Source organism: Vanellus vanellus (genome assembly GCF_965231255.1).
Source record: "Vanellus vanellus genome assembly, chromosome: 3".
NCBI classification, from domain to species: Eukaryota; Metazoa; Chordata; class Aves; order Charadriiformes; family Charadriidae; genus Vanellus; species Vanellus vanellus.
The window spans coordinates 8,520,541-8,546,499 of record NC_138907.1 but is presented as its reverse complement, the minus strand read 5'-3'; the positions used below and the strand labels follow the sequence as shown (position 1 = coordinate 8,546,499).

Sequence of the window (25,959 nt, the reverse complement as noted above, 5' to 3'; positions counted from 1 at the left end):
ACTATGCCAATCCTAGTGTCTGTCTTACTTACTATTGTAGTTTGAACAGAAATTTGAATTTTATGCATTTCCTTTTCCTTAAAAAAGGAACAAATTTTCTGTCCCACATCCATTCTGAAATGGTTTTTGATGATAATAATACTTTTTAGACTTCAAAAGTATACTTCAAAATCCATTTAATATGGGTAAAGAAACCTAAGTACTTTTCATCTATTCCAGTTAAGTTTGGTTTGTTTTGATTTTTTTCTGTGGAATACAGTATGAAATAATTCCCTCATTCTGAACGTGGAGGTCAGACCAAATGTTCTGTTTAGATACCAAACAAAACTGGAAAGGCCAGGGTTGTTCATCGAGCTTTGTATGATTGGATCGTAACTGCCCCTTTTGAAACACAGGCAAGTTGCACTGGTCATGCATATTCTGTCAAGACTAGAATGCTATGAGAGTACATCATGCTATGCTGTCAGTTGCCCTAGAGGAAAGTGTTTCTAGAAATTGGCATACATGAATTGGTCCTAGCACTCACAGAATAGTAACATTTTCCCTGACTTAGATGGATTTATAAGTATTTCTTTAAAATACTTTAATAAATAAAATGTTGCTTAAAAGATTGCTTCTCACCTTGTTAAATACTGCTGTAATCAACGGAAGTACTCCATCAAGAACATCTTAAATCTGAGATTTTAAAAGACCAGAATATATTAATTGTTGATATATTATTTTCTAGATAACGCTATCCACCATTGTGGTCCTCTGTGTTCCCACTTGATCTGTAAAGGGACATACTAGAAGATTTCTGTGTTGCCCTTTTCTGTTTTGTGTAGGACGATACTGTAAAAAAAAATAATAAAAAAATCCATATTTTCAGGGGAATCTACTTGATCTAATTATCATCAAATATAAAATCCTATTTACTTGTGTGGGTAGTTGGGTAATAGCATATACACGTTAATTGCTTTGACCTGATTCATTTTGCATTTTCCAGTTGTGATTCTCAGAGATGAGATTTAATGGTAATTACTTTTCAAGGAATTTGAGAACAATCTCAAGTCGAGAAGGAAGGGGCCCTGTGTGTAGATATCTTTCAGCAGGCACTGAGTAGAGCTTTCTTAAACTGTTAATTCCTTAGGGGCTTGTAAAATGATGACTGTTTGGGGGGGGTGGGGGGGTGGGTATGTGCAGAAGAAGAGAAGGATGAGATTTCTGAAATACTTGATAGAACTCTGCATTTGTGCACATGAGCATCTTCCTGCTTTGTGTGCATGTTCTTAGCTAAGCTTGAATATTTGGTCCATGTTTTCATGAAATTAACTTCCTTTCCTGTTGCAAGGTGCAAATTAATTCAGTAATGTGAGGTCTTACTTCTGACATTGATTTTAGTTGTTTCCATATTAAATATTAACTACATAATTATTTTTAGGTTGCAATACTACATTGTTAAAAGCCCCAAACTGCTTTTCCATGGACGTATTAGTATAAATTATTAGCTGAATTCAGATATGGAATTTGTTAACAGATACCACCAAGTAATAATCAAGTTGCCTTTGGAACTTGCAAAATTTTGAAATCTAAGGTGATAAATTAATGAATCAAATACATAAAAAGGTAAGGGCAAGCAAGCAGGGTCTCGTTTAGTCCCTGTTGGACCCATATAGAATTTGAATTTACTTTAGACTTCATGAGTAGTTGTGTTTAACATATTTCTTTTGATAGTCTTGATACTAGCTCGATGGGATCCTATGTTTTTCAACATTCATAGGGTTTGAAGAGATGAAATGCATGACATAGAAAGTCATCTCACCAGGTGCATGCTTCCTGGAACTCCTCAGGCACAGAATGCCCTTTTGTGTGGAGAAGTTCCTTAGTTAAATTGTGATGAAGTCTTCATTTACTGGTTGAGAAATCACAGGGTTATCAGTACAGTTTACATGTATGGAATACTTTTAGTACTGAACTACAGAATTGATGGTGTCTCTTGTAAGTGTGTGAAGTCAGTAATGTTGAAATGGGAGCAAACATAAAAATAGGTCTAGAATAGATCCAACAACATATTTTCACCATTGGATATGGAATAGACCTGATCCTCACTGGTTTTCATTTTGTTGAGTAAGGATAAACATAGCATCAGCAGTGATTCTTTTTCTGATCACAAAAAACTCCAAACGTATGTTACCAAGAAAGAAGACAACAGAATTCCTTTTCTTCAGCGATACAGATTTCCCTCAGAAGGTTGTGTGGGCCAGGTTAAAAGAAATGCTTCCCCTAATAAAGGTTTCCAGCCTCCTAAATAGCCCCATCTAAAATTACAATAAGACAAAGCAAGCAAGCTATGCCACTAAATTGACAGCAAACATTGATGTGAAATAGATCTTCTTTTAAGGGACATAATGGTGAAGAAAGTTTCCATGCAACGCATACTTGTACATGCTTGTGGTTTTTTGATTAAAATATCTTTTTTAAAAATAAATTAGTCGTATAGCTACTGAAGGCAAATATTTTATGCATGTGAGAGCTAATGTAGAAGATGGATGGCAGATTGAGCAAATAGTCTTACAGATGCTGCAAAGAAGGCTTGCAAACATTTTTTCTCTGCTGTCAGATGATATGGGAAACATACTGATCCATATTGAGCCTCATCCTTCTAAAATGTATTTCTGTTCATTATGGGAGCCCCAAGTGTTTGATTTAATATGAATTAAGATTACACAGGTGGCCTTAATCCTGGCATTTTCTAACTTTGACAGGCTTGATTTTCCTATCTGTAGTTGTCTATTAATCAAGTTGTTTGTTGTGGGTTTTTTGTTTTATCAAAGGGGGCAGGGGATGGACAATAAAGCCTGCATCATATTAGTCGTTCTTCTCTGTATAGAAATCATAGGAAAATTCTTGTTGGGAAGACCTTTATCCAGTCTGATCTTGGAAACCTCTAAGGATGGGAGTCTGCACCTTCAGTGAGCAGCCCGCTCCGCTTCTTAAGATCTTTTTAATCCACTGAATAGTATTGTTCTAACTGGGTTAATAATACTTGAATTATGTTGTGGTTGGCAGTCCTGGGAGATAATACATTGGCCCATGAGATGTTAAGGGAAGGGTTCCTTAATTTTCTTTCATCTTTACAGATTGGAAGGGAACTTGCTCTTTTCTAATCCCGTTTGCTCCAGTCCTCAAAGTTCCTTTTTCCTCTCTTTCTCCTACTTTCCTTGATCCTGCTTTTCAACTTATTCTTCCTTACAATGCCATCTGAGACTCTAGATCTATGATTTTTCACCTCCCTTTTTCTAAGCAGTTATTCTGCTTTACTGTTAGGACATCCATTTGTTTGTTTTAATATTGAATATGGTTAGTGCCAGCTTCTGAGTGTAGAATTTGTTCAGGAAGATGTAGTTGAAGAGAATAAACTTACTGTTACTCTGGGTAAAAGCCAAGGATGACACTCCTGCTTAGGAGTTCCAGTTGCTTGAAGAATACTGTAGAACACTGTAATGCTGCATTGCATATTTTTCCTTTTAAGACTGGCACAGTATTAACTCAAGTCTTATCTCTTAAATTAAGTGTGGCCAGAGTATCATCAGCATGTGTCTCCTAAGAATTCTGCTTCACAAGTGACATTGTATGCCCAAGGAAGTTTTGATTGATGGTGGGAACTTGATAATTTGAAGTTGAATAGTTGGTTGTAGAATTTTTTTGTTGTTCCTCCCTCTGGATCCTAGTCCAGAAAATAAACATTTATATGAGTAGTTTAATATCCTTTGGATTATTTGCTTGGGTAAGTTTATGTAGGATGTTTTTAATGCAGGTAAGTTTTTATACAGGACAGACTGCTCAGCTAAAGGCTTGAGGGCTTGTGCAACATCAGCATTCATATTTGGAGTATGTGATGGATGATGTATCGGTTTTATTTATTCATTTTCTTTTCTGTACACTGCATGCTGTGTCCCATCAAAATTGTGTGATCGGGCGTGAAGTCAGAGTGCCTTGGCCTGGGTTTTGGGAATCTAGGGCATGCTTAGACAGAATGGGGAAAACTGCTCTTTCTCTTAGAGTGACTGAACGTGGTGTATTAAGGGGGGAAGGACAGAAAGTTCCAAGGTGAGACAGCTGAAGTGTTTGTGAGACAGTAGACAGACAGCTTGCATGAGGAATGAATGTTGAAATACCCCTGCTCTTCGGGGAGCAAATCTGTTTCAGAAGCATGCAAGTAAGGATGCTTTTCTATTGACCTTGAGGGAGCAAAGGGTAATTTGTTTTGACCAGGAAGCCACTAAAGATTGCTGAACTGAGAACAAGTCTGGGAGGAAGAATCTGTCCTGGGGGAGATTTCTTCTCAAGGCTTCTATTTATTGTCTCAAGAGTTCAGGATTAAGTGTAGTATGCATAAAACAACAAGTAGGATCGCAACCTTGGACTTCAGGAGGGCTGACTTTGATCTCTTGAAGAAACTGCTTGGAGAAATCCCATGGGTTGGGGCTCAAGAGAGCTGGCTGATATTCAAGTATCACATCCTCCAAGCTCAGGATTGGTGCATCCCGAAGAGCAAGAAATCGGGCAAGGGAAGCATGGTTGAGCAGGGAGCTTCTAAAAAAACGCAAGTGGAAGAAGGAAGTTTTACAGTACGTGGAAGAAGGGACTGACCATTTGGGAAGATTACAAGAATGCTGTCAGAGTATGCAGGGATGAAACGAGGAAAGCCAAGGCCTCTTTGGAATTAAATCTGGCAAGCGATGTCAAGGTCAACAGGAAGGGTTTCTTCAAGTACATAGGAGGCAAAAGGAAGACTTGAGAAAATGCGGGCCCGCTGTTGAACAAGACAGGTGCCATGGTGACAGATGATGCGGAGAAGGCGGAGTTAATGAATGTCTTCTTTGCTTCAGTCTTTGCTCAGGCCAGCCCTCAAGAGTCCCAGACTTTCCAGGTGACAGAAAAAGTCTGGAGGAAGGCAGACTTTCCCTTGGTTGAAGAGGATCAAGTTAGAACACAAGTAAACAGGATATCCACAAGTCCATGAGTCCTGATGGGATGTGCCTGTGAAAGCTATGGGAGGTGGCGGAAGTCATTGCTGGACCACTCTCCATCATCTTTGAAAGGTCCTGGAGAACAGGCAAGGTGCCTGAGGACTGGAGGAAAGCCAATGTCACTCCAGTCTTCAAAAAGGGCAAGAAGGAAGTCCCAGGAAACTACAGGCCGGTCAGCCTCAACTCCATCCCTGGAAAGGTGACCGAACAGCTCATTCTGGGTGTTATCTCAAAGCATCTGGAGGAAAAAAAGGTTATCAGAAGTAGTCAACAGGGATTCACCAAGGGGAAGTCATGTCTGACTAATCTGATAGCTGCCTATGATGGCGTGATTGGATGGATAGATGAGGGGAGGGCAGTGGATGTTGTCTACCTTGGCTTCAGCAAGGCTTGCGACACAGTCTCCCACATCATCCTCACAGGCAAACTTAGGCAGTGTGAGTTAGAAGAATGGATGGTGGGGTGGACTGGAAACTGGCTGACAGATAGAGCTTAGAGGGTTCTGATTAGTGGCACAGAGTCTAGTTGGAGGTCTGTAACAAGTGGTGTTCCCCAGGGGTCAGTACAGGGTCCAGTTCTATTCAATATATACATCAATGACCTGGATGAAAGGATAGAGTATACCATCAGCAAGTTTGCTGATGACACAAAACTGGGAATGGTGGCTGACACACCAGAAGGCTGTGCCGCCATTCAGTGTGACCCGGACAGGCTGAAGAGTTGGGCAGAGAGGTAAACTGCTTCTGGTGGTTTTTTTTTTTATTTTTTTTCAATCATACATAGCTTTAAACATCAAAGTCTCTGAAAATGTCATCTCAAAGCTTGTGGGAAAGGCTTTTCGATATGGCATCTTTAGAAAGAGTTGCTGAAGCATTTCTTAGTGGACAAGTGCCCATCACTAAGAAAACAGCATTTTTGGCACTTTTGTGAGTAAAGGCAGGTAATCTGCGCCTTGGATGAGTTCTGAGAAGTTTATCACCTTCTTGTTCCGAGAGAAGTTTTCTTCAGGTCCTGTCTGAGGCAAGAGAGCATTTTGGGGAGATTTATGGTGGCACAATTGGTACAATATGCATGAATAGAAAATCCATTTTATTGATCAGCTTGTCACTTAGGTTTGTGCACGTTAGTTTGCACGCTTCTAAGAAGTATAATCTGACTTTAATATACTATTTTTAGTAGTTGTTTCTGTTTGTGTGTCCTGCAGGAGAATGACTCAGGAACATTGGATACAGTTGGTGCAGTTGTTGTTGATCAAGAAGGAAATGTTGCTGCTGCTGTCTCCAGTGGAGGTTTAGCACTAAAGCATCCTGGAAGAGTTGGTCAGGTGATTATACTTATTCAGTTGGGAATGATTGTTCAGCAATTGTGACACTAAGCAAGAGCTGTGAGAGCAACCCTGATGTTCTCCCTTCCTTCCCATTAAACTCTGAAGGCATTATCAGTGCATTGGAATGCAAGTTTTATTTTTAGTGTCCTCTATGTGTGTTATAAAACATGTAAGCATAGATAAGTTGTTCTGTAGTTAGTTGCCTTTTGCTAGAGCTATTAATAAGTTAATTTCTTGGGCTTAAATACCTCCTTAATACCACAAATAGTGGTGGTGGTGGGTTGTGGTTTGTTTTGGTTTTTTTGTTTTTTTTTTTTTTTTTTTTTTTTTTTTTAAGGGAAGGGAACAAACCAAAAACCTCAAATACCTACATTTACGAAAGATGCACTTTTTTCCTTAGGCAGCTCTTTATGGTTGCGGCTGCTGGGCTGAAAATACAGGAGCTCATACCCCTTACTCCACTGCTGTGAGTACTTCAGGTATTTACTATTTTTATAAATATTTCAAAAGGTTGCTATCTTTCTCTGTAATTAGTTTACAAATTCCAAATAAAGTATTTCCATGAATGGTAAATTAAAATATTAACATTATTTCTAGACTATGTTTCATTTATTTACATATAAATATATGTATATATGTCAGTACTGTCTTTAAATCCAGTAATTAATCTCTGTTGGTTGCTTATATTGGTTTTTTTACTTAATTAACAAAGTTGTGAATTTTTATCCTGTTTAAAAGATTTTTGTATTGCTCTGAAAGGATATACTATATTTGTTGTGTATTAAGGAACCTGTCTTGTAAAGAAGTGTTGTTATAAGCATAATATTGTGTTAAACACAGAATGCCTCTGTGACTGGAAGCCTTCTGTAAAGGACTAAGGAGGTTGTAGAGAGGTGGGGGCGGACCTCTTCTTCCTGGTGACAAGTGATAGGACGAGAGGAAATGGGTTCAAGTTATGTCAGAGGAGTTTTAGATTAGATATTAGGAAATTTTTTTTTCACTGAAAAGGTTATTAAACATTGGAATAGGCTGCCCAGGGAGGTGGTGGATTCGCCATCCCTGGAGGCCTTTAAAAAAAGGGTAGATGTGGTACTTGGGGACATGGTTTAGAAGTGGTTTTGTCGGGGTAGGTTAATGGTTGGACTTGATGATCTTAAAGGTCTCTTCCAACCTCAGTAATTCTATGATTCTAAGATAATTAGAGAGTCCTGTAACATATGAGGCATCCTTGGATACAAAAATGCTACAAATAACATTTTTCTCTCCAAAATATTTAATTAGTATTTTAAGTGACTTTTTAAGTGAATTTGTTCTTCATTTCTCTTTTCTTCTCAAAAGGAAGGGGAAAAGGCAAAACCAAATTACTAGAATAAGTGTTTTGGAAAACATTTATTCATAAGTTGTGGAAGTATTGTAAGAATTAGGGTAGCTTCTCTCTCTTCTTTGGAAGTCTTGGAATCCTGGATGCACAAAAGTATTTTGTTCATTTGATGCCTGTCAGCCAACACACAGAGCTGTTTGATTAGTTGGCGTGCTGAGCACTGGAGACGCCAATTGTAAAAACAAGTTTGTCAACAAATCTACTAAATCTAACAGGACTGAAGAAATAGTAAAAATTAGAAAGAAAACAAACAAACAAACACAAAAGCCAACCAAAAGGTAACTAGGAAGATAGCTCACACTACAGTGTAAGATTTGAGAATGTAAACTGGGATTTTTTTAACTTGTCTGGAACAGACATTGAAAAGATAACTGTATTGTTACACGGTACTGGGTGAATATTGTAGAACACAAAAGGCGTAAGGTGAAGTTATGCGGGAGTTGCTTTTACTTTCCAACTGCCACGTAAAAGCAGTTGAAAGGTCTGCATTTCATCTCTTTTTTTTTTTTTTTTTTTTTTTTTTTTTTTTTTTAGTTGTATGAACAGTCTCAAACAGAAAAACTGCTTGTAACACTTTTTCATGAAGACTTATGTCAGGATGCAAAAGTTATGGTTTGGACCACTGCTTAATGGTCAGTTATCAGCGTTCAGTATAGGGGGAGATGGACTGGAGGGAGCAAGGTAGCAGGGTGTACAACTAAAATTTGACAGAGCATCAGAAATATCCTGTGTTGCTTTTGAAGTCATATACCTCTCTAATTTCCCCTGTATTTGAGTCTATGTCACACTGTTGAAAATTTGTGTAGATATGCACCCTTAAGTTAGTAATATATATGTTAGTATATGTTTTATAGATATATATATAACATATACGTTATATATAAAATATATGTTAGTTATATATGTTAGTAATAGCAAGTGTCCTTTTTAACACTTATGCAAAGGAAAGTTCTATTGAATGCAGAAGTGTCAGAAGATCTTTCTACTCACTAACAACATCTTGATTTTAGTTTAATAAATGCTTACCTAGGTAAGCAAATCTATTTAAATATTGCAGTATTGGGGACCATAATAATTGGCGAGTATAAGTCCAATATTAGAGATTGTTTGTGGAAAAGCTGAGAACACCACCTTTATTTAATTTTTTTAAACTGTTCTTTGTAAAGTCAGCTGGATTTGAAGTCTATGCAAGTACTAGCAAGCATCCTGATACACTTAAAGGAGATGTCTAGCTTTAATGATGGCCTTAAATAGAAGCCTCCTTTCTTTTTGCTGGTACCAATTTTATATAGTGGTAAATACTTTAATGTTATACTATCTATAACTATTGCACACACACACATATATATGTATGTTTCTTCGGTTCAAATCTTCTTGCTTCCATGACACTACATTAATACCAATCCCAGTTAATTGAAATAGACTGCTGGCGGTCTATGAAGCATGGCCATCTGTTCATTCAGTGATTTGAAATTCAGACTAGCGGTGTTTAATTAAACTCTTGTTTCTGGTTTTCCTTTAAAGTGTGTGCGAGAGAGAGAGGGAGATAGAAATGTTTACAGGAAGTGAGAACTCTTCTGTAATCAATACCATTCTTTTTTCCATTTTCAGAAGCTCATAATGTTTTATTTCATAATGTAATTTATGCTTAGTGCAGTTTTAAAATATATTGATGCCCGACTCTTGTTTAAAATATGAGCATCCAACAATGTGAACCATGAAGTTAATTAAGGGGTAGAGGGATGGAAGAATTAAATTATAGGAAAGGTTGAAAGAATGAAACTTACAACTTGGCTGGATCACAACAGGAGATGGGAATGGGAGCATAAACATCTGCAAATATTCAAAAGGTGAAATTGCCAAGGCTAAGCAAGAAAATAATATGTTAACATACATCGTTGTTGGATGAAATTTTTAGAAAATAAAGGTACTGCCTAAACGCTAGAAGATGCTCTGATTTGAACAGCTCTAAGATTGACAGTGCTTTGATCTCCAGAGGTCCCTTCCAACCCTGACCATTCTGTGAAAATATGTATGTAAAATAACAGAAATTTACAGTCAGTTTAGATTTCTGTGGTTTTCACAGTATAATATTTTATTGTTTTAATTTCATGTCTCTTCATTTTAATTTGTCTTTAAGTGGTAAATTTGGCACAAATTTATCCTAACATTTTCTACAGGGATTTTTTTTTCTGTTGTATCATGGAGAGGGGGAGAGAAGAAAATTAGGCTTTGGTTGCTATGTGTACTGAGTACTGTGTGTGCAGACTTTCAAGTTCATTGTTAAATGACTTCACAGAATAGCTGATTCATCAAATTGTATTTGGAATTTAAAAAAAATAAATCTTGAATAAAGAGAAGAGCTTAGCTATGATTCTCTTAAAGCTTTATCAAAAGCATGCTCAAAAATATTGAGTATTACTCTATGTTAAACCAAATAATTTTCACTTAACGATTCTTTGGGAAATAAAAGGTTTCACATTTGTGCTGGTTTAGACTTTTTAACTTTTTTTAGAGATAGCTGTGGATAGAAATTCAAGCCTTGAGAGTTTGTTATATCAGGCTCTATATTCAGTCTTGAAAAAAGGTGTTGTTTGGCATCAGTTTCCTACAAACAATTTTTAAGGGCCAGGTTTTGTAAACTATTTTGACTCCATAGTTATGAAATTGCTCATGTCTCTGGGTTTTGGAGACTATGATCAGCAAGAGATTGAACAGGTTGGGGAAAATCCCTGGTGTGGGGAAAAGAGAGTTTGGAATAATAATTCAAAGTATACAGAATACAAACTCTTGTGCATTGAAATCCATGCAGAATTAGCAGGAACATAAGAATGGACACATTGGGTTGAACCAGAGCTCCAGATAGTTTGGCATCCTATTTCAGATAGAGGGTCTTTGCAGATCTCCAAGTAAAAGTACGGGACTGGGAAAAGCACCTACACTGTGTTATCCAAGCTTTTAGCAATTTTTGATACTAGGATTTTATACGCTAGAGATATCTTTGGTTTTAATTGGTCAGGATGACTTTCTCAAGATTTCTCATTTTTTTTTTGTACTTGGAAGACCAGTTATTTTAATTTTGTTGGGGATGATTTTCATATTCTATGATGGTTTACCTTTGTAGAAGCATTCCTGGAAAAAGTGTTAGTTTAAATGCCACAGTTAGTAATGCAGTAGGTTTTATTCTTGAATATTTATTTTGTTCTAAAATTCTTCTATTGAAGCTTCAATTTGAGACACATCTTTCAATAAATTCCTCATTAAGAAAAAAAGAAGGTGTCACCATAAAAGTGCTTCCAAATTCATGTAACTTTCTTTCAATGCTCATGTATTATTTGAGGGCATGCTTTTACATCTTGATCTTCTGTTGGCCCTGTGGATGCCGGCAGGCTTCCTGCTTTTGCGAGTTCAGGGAGGACTTGTTATTAGCTCTTACGCCTTTAGCAAGTTGTTTCTGAAATATTTTTTGCCGTTTTTATTGTGATTTTGTATGGAATGTGCCAAAGGTGGTGGTTCTGAACTTGTTTGGGCATGACTTCAACTTTTTGAATGGTATTTTCTTACCTCTAACAGTCTCTTGGCCTTGTTATTTAGCCACACTGTCTTTGGTTTTGGGTTTTTTTTGGCTTTTCAAAAGTTACTTCATGGTTTATAAAATACAGGATATTGTAAAACTTGCATTTTATGGCTATAGTTTAACAGGGGGTGGGACAACTGAAATCAAAAGTTGAAGACTTTCTTAAGACAGGATGGAGGAGACATTGGAACTTAGGAATGACTGTGACTATAAAGGGCCTTAAATGCAAGGTTTATTCTGTAACTCTCATGCTAAAATTCAGTTTCTGTGTAAACAAGTGAAATCTTTCTGATTTTTTGGTACCAATTTTTGGAGACATTTCAACATATGAACTCTGAATTATATTAATAATATTTTGGGGAAAAAAAAAAACCGTCAGTGATAGGGCTTTATTGGCAACTGAAGGATAAACACTACAGGATAAACAGTACAGGAATCTGTAAGTATCTCAAAACCAGTATTAAAATTCAAGAAATTCAGAGTATTTTGCAGTTGCAGGCATAGCTAAGATACCTGGGCAGCCTTAACTGTGACATCTAACAACATAATGCAAGTGCCATGCCGTGCAAGAATGATGGTAGAGACTGAGTGAAGGCTTGTTAAATGAGATAAGCATTGTTTAGTATAAAGAGTATAAAGGTAAGGAACAGCTAAACTGGTTTTTGGATCAACATAGTAGAAGCCAAATATTTTTAAAAAGCTTGTGCACACATTTGCGCATGCACACAGACACAGTCTCCCCTTTAAGCACCCCCACGACCTCCCCAAAAAGAAGAGGCCAAAACCACACTCGTAAGGCCACTTGGAACTCTTTAGTGACTGTTTTTTGTTGGTACATGAATGTAAACACAGGAAGATGGGTATTATTTGGAGGGAAAACATTTGTGAACAAAACCCAACCGCAGGAGAAACAATAGTCTGGTTTTTGGCTGTACTTTAAGAAAACATTTCTTATTTTTTCCTGAACATAATAGGAATCAAAGACTTTGTGTATATTCTCCTTATTCAAAATAATATCAACTGTGACACTGAATCTCCTCTCCAGTTGGAATATCCATGATGATTGTGAATATTCGTCTACTAACTGTCCCAAAAGTAACAGTACTGGTGTAAGAGGCAGGCTGTGTTTTTCCTGGGAGATAAGTTGAAAAGTAATAATTCTCTTTGGATATACAGAACCTTAAATATAAAATTTAAAGATAAATATAAAATTTACAGTAACAGCTAATGCAGGAGGCTTTGAAAATGCAACTATAAGTGGAATTTTTGGGTGGAAATGTAGAGACTGAGAATAATGTTGCATTCCTTTTTACATCTTTACAACAGCAGGTAGTAGAAAGTTTACTTACCCATTCTTCGTGCATGGATGGCATGCTTTGTGTATGTGAATGCCAGCAAACCTTTTGATATTGCATTTCTGAAAATAGACAGGATGTCTTGCATTATTTACAAAATGCAGAAATTCTGTAACACAAAGCTGTAAAGTGTCCAGCTTTTACTAGAATCCATTTGGGGAGAATATTTGATACAAGAAAGGTATCAAAGCAATGCAGTGTCCTATGGGGTATTTAAATGGGACCTAATTATGGTTTATTATCCTAAAGAAAAAGGAGTATATAACGGGGCTTCAGGACTGAGCACAAAGCTGTGTTTTGTTGAGAAAGTAGCAGGGATACCTGATTTTTGGACCCAAACTGAGGTATAGTTGAGGATTCAGTCTGGGAAAAGTCTGTCAGTGATGTCCTACTCTTCTGCCCTGCCCAGAGACTATTCCTGACTGAATGTAAGTCAGAAAACAGAAAACAGCAACACTTTAGGAATATGTACACAGACTGTATGTATTCTGTGTAAATATGCAGAATGTGCCTGGCTCCTTTAACAATTTCTTGTGTCAGTGAATTCACCAAGGTCCCAAAGGACTGGCTGTTAAGGTCTCTGGTCAAAAGCAGTGGCCTCTGTTCTCATAAAGGCATTTCAAGGATTACATCAATATACTTTAAAACCTGTATTGGATATATATACTTACATATATACGATGCATCATTCCACAAAATGAAAAATAGCACATTTTGTATTGTGAAGAATCGCAGAATTGTTTAGCTTGGAAGGAGCCTCTGGAGCCCCCTGCTGAAGGAGGGTTCTCTTATTTTCGAAATCCTTATCAATAAGGAAGTCAGTGTATTCACTTTTCCTCCCCCTGCCTTTCCCTGCTCAAACTTTTACTTTTTGTTCATGTCTGTTCTTCTTCCCAGTCCATTGTGTGCGTCATGAATGCTTTTGCTGGCAAAATGGAATAGGTAATGCAGAATAGGAAATGACACCTATGGAGAGATGGCTTGTGCTTGTTAAACTGGTTGTTAAGCTATGCCTTCAGCCAGCATTTCAGTCTCTCTTTATGGAAGCCACTGCACTGTAAATTCTTACTTGAAAACTCATTTTCAACAGGAACCGCGGTGATGTGCAAATCTGTGGAGTCAATATTTTGCAAGGAAGCTTTAATGCCAATAAATTGACTTGTGATGTAGGACGTTTGGCTTTGTGATCCCCATATGAGGGCAGTAGTGGCTGTGCTGGAATCCAGTGCATGCCGATACCTGGGCAGGTGCCACTTATCTGCCGGCCTGCGTCCTTCTGAGTCCATGCTCCAAGCGTCCAGAGCAATTTCACATGCAAATCTTGTATCCTCTATAGATTGTTCGAGCTGCAGTATGTAAGATAGAAATTATGATATAGTTAATGTCTTTGTAGAAATATGTATTATCTCCCAAAATCAGTCTGGCCCTGTAAGATTTGGGGATTAATAGGTAATGTAATGCATCACAGATGAAGCAGCTGCATATGGAGAAGAGTTATGTCATTGTTACAGTGAACCAGAGGGTAGAGGAAGAAAGAGGTCTATCTCCAGACAGATCAGTATTTACCTCTGAAGTGAATGCTTCTGTCAAGAGTTCAGGCTTTGCGTCCAGATGCTGTTTGGAGGCTTTGGTGCTTTAGCATGTGTTGTCTGAACTAACTTACTACCACCACAAGGCCATGTGAAGAGAGAGGAAGCAACAGGCAGAGATGATTTGTGGGAATGGTAGCGTTAAGAAGCAGTCAATTAAACGCAGTACCACAGTGTTCAAAGCTGAGGGGTTTGTCCATAAAATAATCAGAATGGTTGTTTGAATTGCCTTTGGAAGGGTTGGTTTGAAGCGGGACTGGATGGGTGCAGCAGTCAATTATTGCCTCTTGAAATTTTAATTGGACTTAATGTAATAATATATTGTAAGCAGGAAGTTGGACGGGCTTTTTAGAAGTGGTAGTCTCCAGAAGACCCACTGGACATAAACTGGGGCAGCAGCCAGCTGTGCAACTCCATCTCCTTCTCTGAGCACTACTGTTCCCATTTGCTGTACCTTGCCCAAAGGACTTGAAATAGATGCAAGGATGCAAAGTGAAAGAGAGACGGCAGCAAGCCAAAACTCTCCTTTTATGTCTTAAACATTTTTCTGTGATTGGAAGAAAATGGTTATATACATTTAGATAGCTAACGTATAAGCTACTATCTTATTTCCTTTCCTGTAAATTTTATTTGACAAAAGTGATGTAGTTTGGAATGATGCAGTATTTTTACAAAGAGAGCAATTGCAACACAGCTTCTAATCAAGGCCTAGGCAACGAGTAGGATTTTTTCCTTTTCAGTTTAACTGAAATTAATCTTTCAAAATATATTAAATATAAAGAAGAATGTAAAATGCACGTCCACTGTAATGGAACAACATTTTTTTCTTCATTCTAACCACTCTTGGAAGTATATCTGAAATTCTTCTTGTTCATGATAATTGAAACAAATAGCTTTTTTAATAGTTAGTTATCTGGCATTTTCCACTATTTAGAAGTGAAGAATTAATACATTTAGAGTGTTTTAACTCTTCAGCCTTTTTTTTTTTCCTTACCTGTAAAATTGTAGAAAAGCTGGACGAGTTGTTCTTCAGAGTGACCTTAGTTTATTTTGCCCATATTAAAAACTTAAGATATAGAAAGTGTTTTCCCACCTTTCCTTACAGAAGATACTTCAGGCACAGTTCGTCTGGATGTTGAATTTGTCTTTTGTTATCTTTGAAACCTTCCCAAATTACTGAAGTTATAACCTTCTTGGAAAATTTCCATTTGCATATTCTTAGTTGGTGTTCATTAGTTTGGAAGTTAAATCGTCATCTGCAACAAGAATGTGCTCCATTGATCCCTCTAGGATCAATGCTTTAGGAATTGGACAGGACTTTGTTTGCAGGTGTTCTTTCTGGCAGCAGGTCAGTAAGTTAAAAACTTCCCCTGCTAGTATAAAGGCAAGATGCAGCAGCTGATAGGAGTACAAAAAACCTAAAAGTTATGCAACTTTAATTTAGTACTGTAGTGCATTATGCTAGACTGTAGCATTTTATGTCTTTTCAGAATTAAATTTTTATTTTAATATGTATCAGTAACTTCCCTGCCAAATATTTTTATTGTATCGGTTTGTTTCTTTTTTAAAATCATTGGCTTGCAAGTTTTTAGTCAGCTCTTTCTAGAGATGCTGGTAGTGACAACCAGAGCTTACTAAAATACAGGTTTCACTATGTTTCCATTAGGCATAACCAGAAGTTATTCAGGAAATAAAGCAGAAATAGGTTTTTAATTTGTTAACCGATACTTCTTTTCTAGACACTACTATTGAACTGAAAATAACATCAAAGTTGAGACAACTTACCAGGTTCAGACTCTGCTGTATGGAATAGATAATAAAACACAGATAACCTGTAACTGCTATCTTTAGCTTCTGAAAAGAGAAGAGTCATACTTTGGCAGTGGAGAAAACTAGATTAATTTTTCCATTCTCAAATGAACGCAAGTAATGCAAGTTTCCATTTTGTACTCCTTTAAAACAAGTTCCAACACTTTATGTTGAGGTACTGTATGTTTCAATAGCTAGACAGGCTCCGGCAGCTTGTCAAAGCTCCATAAGCTCTCTGCTTATGGCTTGCAGAAAGCAAGCTAGATTTTCATTTCTCCTTCCATTCAACAGGAGTCTCTTTCAAGTCTGAAAATTGAAAACGCGTGTTTTTCAGTGTGGTGCATGGATGTGTGTGTGCCCTCTGGCACACCTGTTTCTAATTTCCTGACTTGAAAGCATCTCCCATCAAAAGAAGCAGAAAAACAATTTCTTTCTGACACGCTGCTCGGAGGCCCTTGCTTTGCAGAAGGCCTTCCTTTCGCTTGCCATCTTGGTTCCATTGGTAGAACATTATATGATGCAGAGCACGCATTGTATGGGATGTTCAGCTTATATTGTGCTGGGTTCTTTCCCCTCTTGTTGTGGTTATTTCAAGCATTAGAAATCTACTTAGTAGTTGCTATGCTAAGGAAAAAACAGTAATTTAATCCTTAGTTTTTTGCATGAAGCTCAAATTAAGGACCAAAGTCTATAGCAAGTTAAAGTTTGTACAACCTGTGAAATAAGTAGAGTATTAGTTACTGTTTGGTACAGAAGGTTAGATTAAAATTTAAATATTATAGCTTAGATTTCTTACCTTTTCTTCAAAATAGTATGCAGTGTAAAAGAGTATCCAATATAATAGCTGAAAATCAAAGATGTTAACAATCCTTAAAAAAACCCCAACAAACCCACAAAAAAAACCCCAGTAACTTGGTTGTCAAAGTTGTGCATAGGCTAACTACCAAATTACTACAGAATAGAGCTATTAACTGTTAAAGATCACTTAGGAAGGAATAATACAAAATGTTAAGCTCTAGATTAAATGTTACTGGCTTGTCTGTTTTCTCAGTTCAGCAACTGACACTTTCACAAACAGCATCTGGATTGTTTGTGTGGATTCTCGGTACTCTGCTGCAGTATGTACCTATCCCATGGTATGCTATTGAATTACATTGGTTTCCTTTACTGATAAGCTAAATAGAACAAAACGTTCAAAAAGACTTAGAGCCTAAAGACCATTTTATGCATACAGCTAAACAGTACTTGAAATGCAGAGACTGGGACTGGCTCTACAGCGTAAAGGCCAGTGGTTCATACGCTCATAAAACTTGCCTTTGCTAAGCTTTGCACATAACTCATGTGATCAGGTATATGCAGAAAACACTGAAAATGTGAACCAGGGTATGTACTTCTATGTAACTTTACACACTGTAACAAAAAAATTCTTAAATCTTTAAATGGGTCAATAAGGTGTACAGTTCACGTTTATGCCTGCTAAGGTATGCAACTCCGATACATTTCTTGTCTGGTGCCTATATTGATATTCAGGTACCAAAGAGCTGCTTTATAGAGTATCTGCCCACTACTAGAATTGTGAGTGACAGTGGAAAAATTATTGTCGCTTGTCAGCATAGTAACAGGTTTCCGTGATCAGTTCCTGTCTCTCGTTCCTCTGCAAGAAGGCATGTGTCTTGCTTGTTGTACAGCACTGTACAACATAACAGGTACTTCTGGTTTGCCTGATCTGTGATTCAGTAATCAGCAACATCTGGTGCATGGGGTGTGGGGTGCAGGAACCACCATCTTGCTGTGCTTGAAGCTCAAAAAGTGCCTGTTCGGGGCTTTGTGCTTCTCTGCTATTTTTGGCTAAAATAGGCACTCGAGAGGACTACAGATACATATATAACTGTTAAGTTATAATAGGATAACAGAAGAAATAGAGATTATGCAAAAAGTTTGTAGATTCCCAGATTGTTCTTGTGTGGATCTTGTATGAATCAATGAGCGTCTGAATAGGAAAAGTGGTATTATTTTCAGAAATTATACATTTAAATACTCACAGAAAAGGGAAGTCTTATTTCACTGATGGTCAGCTTTGCACTTTGAAAGAAACACTGCGTTAAACGCATGATCCAAGATTATATGTGTCTCTGAAAATCAGTTCTGATGCTTTCTGTATGATCTCCAAGTGGTTTTCAGACAGGCACTTAAACTTCTAGTTGAAGACAGGTGTGGGTTTTGGTGGTTTCGTTTTCTTTTTATTTTTTCTTTTAAGATTCTGGTTCTCACCAAACCTATTGATTTGAGGGCAAAATGTGGCTGTTCAGCCTTAGCCGCCTTTGCTTCCTTTGTCATAGGAGCCATGTGGTGCCGTGTGCCTTTAGGAATCTGTTATTTAAACGTAGTTCCCCATAGCCTAGGTGGCTAGAAACTTGCATCAAAATGCTAATCTTTATCTGTCTTTGCATTTATTTATCAAAATAGAATATTCCTCTAGATACATTGCTCACTTTGTCAGCAGTGATCCTAGAGGAGGGCAAATAACTACTTACCCCTGCAAACATGGACAACAGCATGTATTTTTGTCAGCAGATAGGTTATGAGTAGGCAGCATGGTGTTTGCGCAATATTACTGTGTTAGGAAAATAATTTGTTTACTATGCAAAACAGTGAGAAGCACTAATTTGACCCAGTAAATTTTTCCAGATAGTCATCTCCATTTGAGTCATTCTTGTGTGAAGGCTTATGGAAGCTTTGATCTGTGATTGCAAAGCCATTGTCTCTGAGATATAATGAGCTTCAGGTTACTGAAAAAGTCTTCATCTTAACTGGGAAAGGATAATAAAATAATTTAAACCCTGTTTACAGGAAAGTAACTAAAACAAGTGTTTTTGAGACTTTAATGTAGAAGTGAAAAATTCTTATTAGGAGTCCCTGTTGGTTTGGTTTCAGTATTATTTAGTGAAAACCCAGAAAGTCTAACATACAGTTAGACATAGTATAATGTGAGATAGTTAAGCAAATGAATCAAATTTACATTTTCATCAGCTTACATGCATGACTTGGGAATGCATTAAAGTAGCTTTGACTGTAGTTGCTGTCCGGAGTCATGTTAATAAAACTTTTTCCGAAGTTGGCTAATGCTGGTGGTTAGATTACAAGGTAATGGAACTATAAATTTGAGCCCACAACTTTATATTGTAAGTTATAAATTAGGTTTCGATTACTGTAGTTCTGTATATGTTTATGTTGTGTCTATCCCTAATATTATCTACAGTGTTTTCCCAGTTTGAGACTATAGAGACATACAGGTCTGCTAAACCTGCAAGGCAGTTCACACTCTAGTACTTGCTTCTGACTTGAGATAATAGGAAGGGCAATTCTATTGGAAAATTAGGGTAATTCTTTTTCCCAGCCTTTATCTGGTCAAAATATGTGAAACACTGCTTAGTAGTTGTTCAAAAATAGATGTTCCTACATCAAAAACTTCAGTAACATTTTTTTCTTTTCAGAACGAGGCGATTATTTTCATTAGTTATCTGTCCCTGCAGATTGCTGGCATGTGATGTGTTGAAAGATTTTTACATACACTGCCAGCAGCAGTCTGTAAGTTTGCTGCCTTATAGGTTGACATAAATATGACAAAAAGAAATGACTTTGTCTGTGGGGATGTAGAGATGTGTGATGTGTTAGTAGAATTGCAAGGCTGCTTTCCTTGTGGTTGATCCTGGATCACATCAGTGGGCTGCAGCTGTTCTTAACCCATATTATGTTTTCTCTCTCTTATTTTTTTTTTTTTTGTAGCAGACTTGATGTTATGGGAACTCTTCAATAAAGTCATTCTCTTGGGGGGAAAATAACATTATACATCATGCTAAAAAATGGCTATTGTCTTTTAGATGCCAATTTAGGAATTACTTAAAAAGTTGTGAAGTAGTAACATCTGGTTTTATTGCATAATGCATAGGAGAGGAATAGGCTCACCCTGATTTTTGTGTCTCATTTGTTCAATTTGTGTTCTAAGTCGCGTGCTTCTTACCTCACATAGGGTCTAAATGTTATATTTAAAGGTGTTCACAGGTCCTTTTCCAAGAAGAAAATCAAGTTGCTAAGTTTTTGCTGGAGCATATGCTTGTTTAGTTTTATTCTTTACAGCAAAACTTCATAATGATTGAATTTTCTTCCTTTAAAAAAAAAGTGAGAGCCATGTTGTGATCTAGGGGTAAAATGCATCCTGCAGTTTTTGCATGTTCTTCATACATTCCTTTGTCTTAAATATTAGATAACTCTCAATTCTGTTGTGGACAAAAGCTTTTGAGCATGGAAGTAATGAGGCAATGAATGGACAAACCTTCCTGTAAGCAGCTGTTGAAGACACTGTATTGTGTGAGCCTCTCGAAGATAATATCCTAACCAGGACACTTTCCTCAATAAATTGAGAGCTTGGAAGTGTCAATGAAAACGCTTTTTTTTTTTTTTGTGCTCTCGAGAACTGTCTCCCTTTGCTGTGTAATTCTTGTAGTATTTCAGCTCTTTCTCTTCCTCTAAATTAATTTTTTTTACCCAATCTGTTTGCTATACAAATAATTTCTTGTCTTTCTGTAATTATAAGTAGATTCAGTGCCAAAGTATCCCGCTTCAAACAATTCAGTGTAACTGAATTGTATGAATCAGGAGACACTGTCCATTAGGAGGAGTACATAACTGATTACTAACATGTAATTTTGATGATTGAAGATACCAAGATTTTAGGACGTGTACACAATTTTTGTGCAGTCTGGTCCCTGGGCTTATTCTTTGACTTCTAATGCATATATAATGCTCCATAGAGTACTTTTGTTGGTTTTTTCATTTTGAAAAAGTGGGGGTGAGTGGTCTCTTTACTTTTTCTTCTGTGTTAGCAGTCTTTGAAGAGCAGTGATGTAAACTCACTTTTGCCTTTAAGGAGAAGGATGTAATTATGTGACAAGTCACCAGAAAGAGAGCTTCTTGGAGTAGGTTACCGTGTTAATTAGGGCTTAAAAGTGGTGGCAAGAACAAGAAGCCAGTCTGCAAGTAGCTCCAAGACACAGTGCTAAACCTGCCGATGTCAGTTCATGCAACGTGCCCAAACCAGTCAGGGCTCTGAACTCAGCATATGGGGAAGCTCAGCGATGAGACGCTCAGCAGGCTGCACTGGAGCCAGTTCGGCTTGGGTTTATTTATTAGTTTTTCCTTTGTGCCAAATCTAGGCTGGCTTCAGCCAGAGCTGCTCAGTTTTCTCTGTTCTGGGATTGTTAGTGGTTCCAGTAAAGTGAATGTTATCCGTGGAGACTGAGCTGCCTTTGTCTGAAGCCAGTTGAAGTCTGATGTCTTACCAACTCCAGCTCTCTGCCATGTGAAAGCAGCTGGATTGTTTCCAGCCATAAAACGTCTGTGGAAGCTGCATAGGTGTATGTATGTAGTTCTGCACCTGAGCTAATAAATCCAACTGGATTATAGCTGATTTTTGCATGGAGCCAGCACGGCGCTTGCGTCTTGTCAAGGTTAATGAGAAATTTGCTAGAAATATATAATTGGGGATTGATTATATTTGAGTTCTCTATGTATATTCTGGTGTCTAATGCAGTTTCAGGCCCTGATATATTCTGATGTGTCTGATCAAACTGTAATCACCTGAATTTAGGTAATTAAATCATTGTCATATTGCAGCTGTTAAATTAGTTGTGTTTTTCCTTTTTTCCTAACTGGATAACTTTTCAGCTTAACTTGTGCTTGGTTAGCCCTCTTCTAGCTGCTTCATCTGCTCCCTTCCATTGAGGAAAAATGTCAACAAATGGGAGGCATAGTAGTATAATGACTTTTGTATGTATACAGAAGGTGTCACCAACATGTTTCCCTGTCCAAGAAAACTTTGATCTGGTAAACATGCACTGTACCATTTGACCACAGCTGTATGTCCCAAAGCACATTACAGGAATGGAAAAGAGCATGGGAGAAACACAGCAGGTGTGACAGTGTTCCTCCAGAGTAGCACTAATGACCTGTTTGTCTTTGTCATCAACAGATTTCAGGGGATAGTTACAGAAAGCACTGAGGCAATAAGTGGTTGTGTGCTGGAGCTTTTTTTTTTCTTAAACTTTTAAAATTACAGGAATTTTTGTTAGGAGTCCAATGAGTAGACACTGTGTCAAAAAATATAAGTAAATTCACATATTCCTTTGTTGGCAAAAGGCTAAATCAGATGGACTAAATAGAAGATTACATCATGGAAAGGAGTTACTGTGGCATTCACTGAAAATATTCTTAGTTTGAAGAGAGTTGTATGTAATGACCGTTCCTGTGAGAATGATTACTAAGTGGATCCTTTGAGAGAATTGCAGGATCTGGATAAAGATGACAAGTCGGACACAGTCTCTCTGCTTCTTCTCACTATTTCTTTTTTTTCTTTCTGTACTTAACCTGTTTTGGTTTATGACTTCGTGCAATAGAAATTTCAGTAAAGTTGTGAGAAAAACTGCTGACATAATTGAATTTTTGTGTGACTCAGTGTCACTCTTTAAAAAATAAAAAAATATGGCAGAAACCTGTCATATGCATACTTTTAAAATTATGTTTTTAATTTGTCTATGATGATACAAAATAATGAGAGAGTTTCTTCATAATGATATCTATATTTTGACTATTCCCAATCTTAATATTTCTTTAGGTTGTGGAGAGCACCTAGTCCGAACCATACTGGCCAGAGAATGTTCATGTGCTTTGCAAACAGAAGATGCCCACCAAGCTCTCCTAGAGACTATGCAAAACAAGTTTATTGGTAAGTATATGGTGCTAATTGCCTAAGCATTGCATAACATTGTTTAAAATGCAATTAAGCCTCTTAAATAAAATTAAGATACTTATTTTTGTGATTTCTGTTGAAGCCTTATGTTGCAGTTGGCTTCAAATTTAGTGTTGTGTTACATCTGAAAAATGTTAAATCAAACTACAGAAGAATATTTTAGGAAATCTAAAGGAAAACCCTTGGAAATATCTCAATTGTTTTGTGAGTCATAGAATACCCGGAGAGGTTTAAAGAAAGAATTTCCTGCCTGAGTCAGTGCCTGTGGTGTACAATTGCACATTTTAGAATTGGTGGTTTAGGAGCATTAATAAGAATTATTCATCATGTTAACCCTTTTAAATATAACAGACCTCAAAACCACTGCATGTTCTAATTAAATGCTTTGGACAGACAGATTCTGGTTTCTAATTACATGATGAAATTAATTTCTTGAAAAAGTGAAGTAGGCTTCATTCAAGAATATTGTAAGGTAAAAACAATTTTTTTTCCTTGATTTGAGAGGATTACACATGACTACTTATACATGTTTAATTTCTTGGGAATATAGATCTTGTTTTCTTTCTTCAAGTCATAACCAAAACATAAATGTGGAATTTTAAAATATCTGTGTAAGCTTGAACTTTTGAAGATAGCATAGATTCCAATGAGGTTTCTGGCACATATGTTGACTTGCCCTGTCTTTATAGCCCTTAAAACTTTTGAAGCTTTAGAATCCACAGACAATTGTGACCTTCAGAATTTCTTGTGGGCAGCATAACACTTCTTGTCCACTGTGCTGGCAAAGTTCATTTTGGGGGTATTTTAATTAGAACTGAAAGAGGGACCTATGCATACCTTTTTGGGACCCAGGAACCGTTGCTTTTGGTCTTGGCAAGCAATATGTTGCAATTTCTTTATTTCTGTTTATAACATTGAATCCATATTAAACTCTGCAACATTACATTTGACTGTTTGAGGGGACATAAACTTTGTGTTGGAAGGTTGCACTTGATAATCAACTACTGTATTGCAGTCATTTCTAGGTGCTCTAAGAATGCAGAACAAAGTAATCCTGGTATGTTCCCCAAAGAGATTATAATCCACGCAGCACAAAATACAATTTTTGTATTTAATCACTTATTCCGGTGCATAGTGGCACAAAATGAGGGGATTTGCTTACCCAAGAGAAGCCTTTAGGAAGGATGCTTGTGATAGCTTTCCTAATTTATAACACTACGCTGAAGGTGTTGTATGGAAGTAGCCTGACGTCAGGAAAGTCAGGTCTTTAGTCCATACTCTCGAAATTTATCGTGCTGTTTGTGGTAGGAGTACTAAAAGCAAGCACAAATTGTGTATATCCTTATGCAATTGCATGTTAGTGTGTGCACACACACGCAAAATAGAAAGCTACTACCAAAGTAATTCATAGAAACTGGCTGATAAAAGACAAAAAAAATCAGGAACTTTTTAGTTGAGGTACCTCCTTTAAGTTGTTTTGAGTTTTCTGGGTTTTCTTTTTTCTTTTTGGTAAGTGTTTGCAAAAATGCCTTTTTTTTTCTCTTGCTATTTGGTCCAAAAGTATTTTGCCACCAGTTAGCATAGCAGATTTTTTTCTTGTAAAAGTTTACTGGCAAGTATGTGATATATACATTGTATACTGAAAATGTGAAAATGTTTGTATTGGACTTTAGCAACATTCAATATGGTCTTAAGTTTTTGTTTTACCTGAAACTATCAATTGCAGAGAAAGAGGAGCTGCACAGACATTGATTGCAGGCTAACAGTGTGGTGTCACACTGCCCTGGGAAAATGGACTAAAACCAACAAAACAAGGGAATGTGAAAAGAATGACAGTGTCAAATTAATGCTTTTCATGATAGGAAAATTTGAAAAAAGTGTTTTATAATTCCTTTTTAAAGTTTCATGTTTTAATTAGGGATAGGCTGCAAGTTTTTGTTGCCTGACAGCAGGTGTGTGTATTATCTTCTTAGTTGTACTTTGGGGCAGTGGTGACATGGGAAGGGGGGGGGGGGGAATAAGATAAATAAGATACAGCTGTGTGGGGTTTTTTGTGTAGGTGAAGTGCTTGGATTATGTGTTTTTATTAGAAAGCATAAAATCTAGTATGCCCTCAGCTGTCCTATGAATGAAGACTGATTGAGGAAAACCTCAAAATCCGGATACATCTTGCTGTTTACATGTGACATAATGCTAAATTTTTTAGCCAATAGTGTCATTTTGGGGGCTCTTGGCAATTCTGAAGATGGAATGCAAAGTTGTATCTTGCTAATACAGTGCAACAGTTGAAAAAATGCATTACAGTTAAAACATTAGGCTTATACTAAATAGGTTTTTTCCCTCTGAATTTTCATAGATGCTGATGTGCTAGTCGATATCTCAGGATGTATAGTGTGATGCAGGATTCCTTACCAGTGTGAAACAATAGGATAAAATGGGCTAGTAGCCTACTTGCTGATGGCATGGATTCTTTCCTTGCCACTCTTTCTAAAAGCCCTATTTTGTGGTCATGTCAGACTTTCACCAGAAAAGTTTGACCAAGGCCAAAAAAAAAAAAGCAAAAGCATTAACAAAGCAAAGCTGGAATGTTTTGTCAGAAGTCAAAATGTGCGTTACTTGTGTTGGAGGGATGAACAGCTGATTTTGGCAGTTGCCATCAGATTGGTGCTTCCTGTTTACAGAACTCTCCGAGTCTCCGCAGAGCCCTGGGAATCCTTCCAGCTAGGGAATGCCTGGCTTAAACAGTGAGTGCTGTTTAAACAGCAGGTGATGAGCAAACTAATGGCAGATGTGCTTCTCTCATCCTTTCTCAGAGCCAACTTACTATGGATAATGCACAATTGATGGTTGAATTGGAGGCGAGAGAAATTAAATTTCGATTTTGTTTGTAAATTGAATGGGCTTGATATCTTTAGTTGAAGAGCACTAAAGGCTTGGTACGCAGTCGAAGAATGGTGTTCTGTAAACACATATACCTTCCAAACAGAAGAACAGAGGATTTTGTTACTCATCATTCCTTTCAAATGTGGCCAAGTTTGAGGAATGCAGACTTAGAGTAAATGTTTGTGTCATCTCACTGGCGGGAAATCTGGGCTTTTAACAAT

General features: G+C 37.2%; 1 protein-coding gene across 2 annotated transcripts in view; it reads left to right on the top strand.

The window, feature by feature from the left end:
• Positions 1 to 25,959, top strand: part of TASP1 (taspase 1) — a gene marked incomplete at its 5' end in the record, with an annotated part of 85,040 nt that overhangs the window by 36,163 nt on the left and 22,918 nt on the right. For both annotated transcript variants that reach the window (XM_082481439.1, XM_082481438.1), the window contains 3 exons: positions 6,217 to 6,336; positions 6,740 to 6,818; positions 22,721 to 22,831. In XM_082481439.1, coding sequence (XP_082337565.1) covers positions 6,217 to 6,336; positions 6,740 to 6,818; positions 22,721 to 22,831 — 310 coding nt within the window. The remainder of the gene's footprint in view (positions 1 to 6,216; positions 6,337 to 6,739; positions 6,819 to 22,720; positions 22,832 to 25,959) is intronic.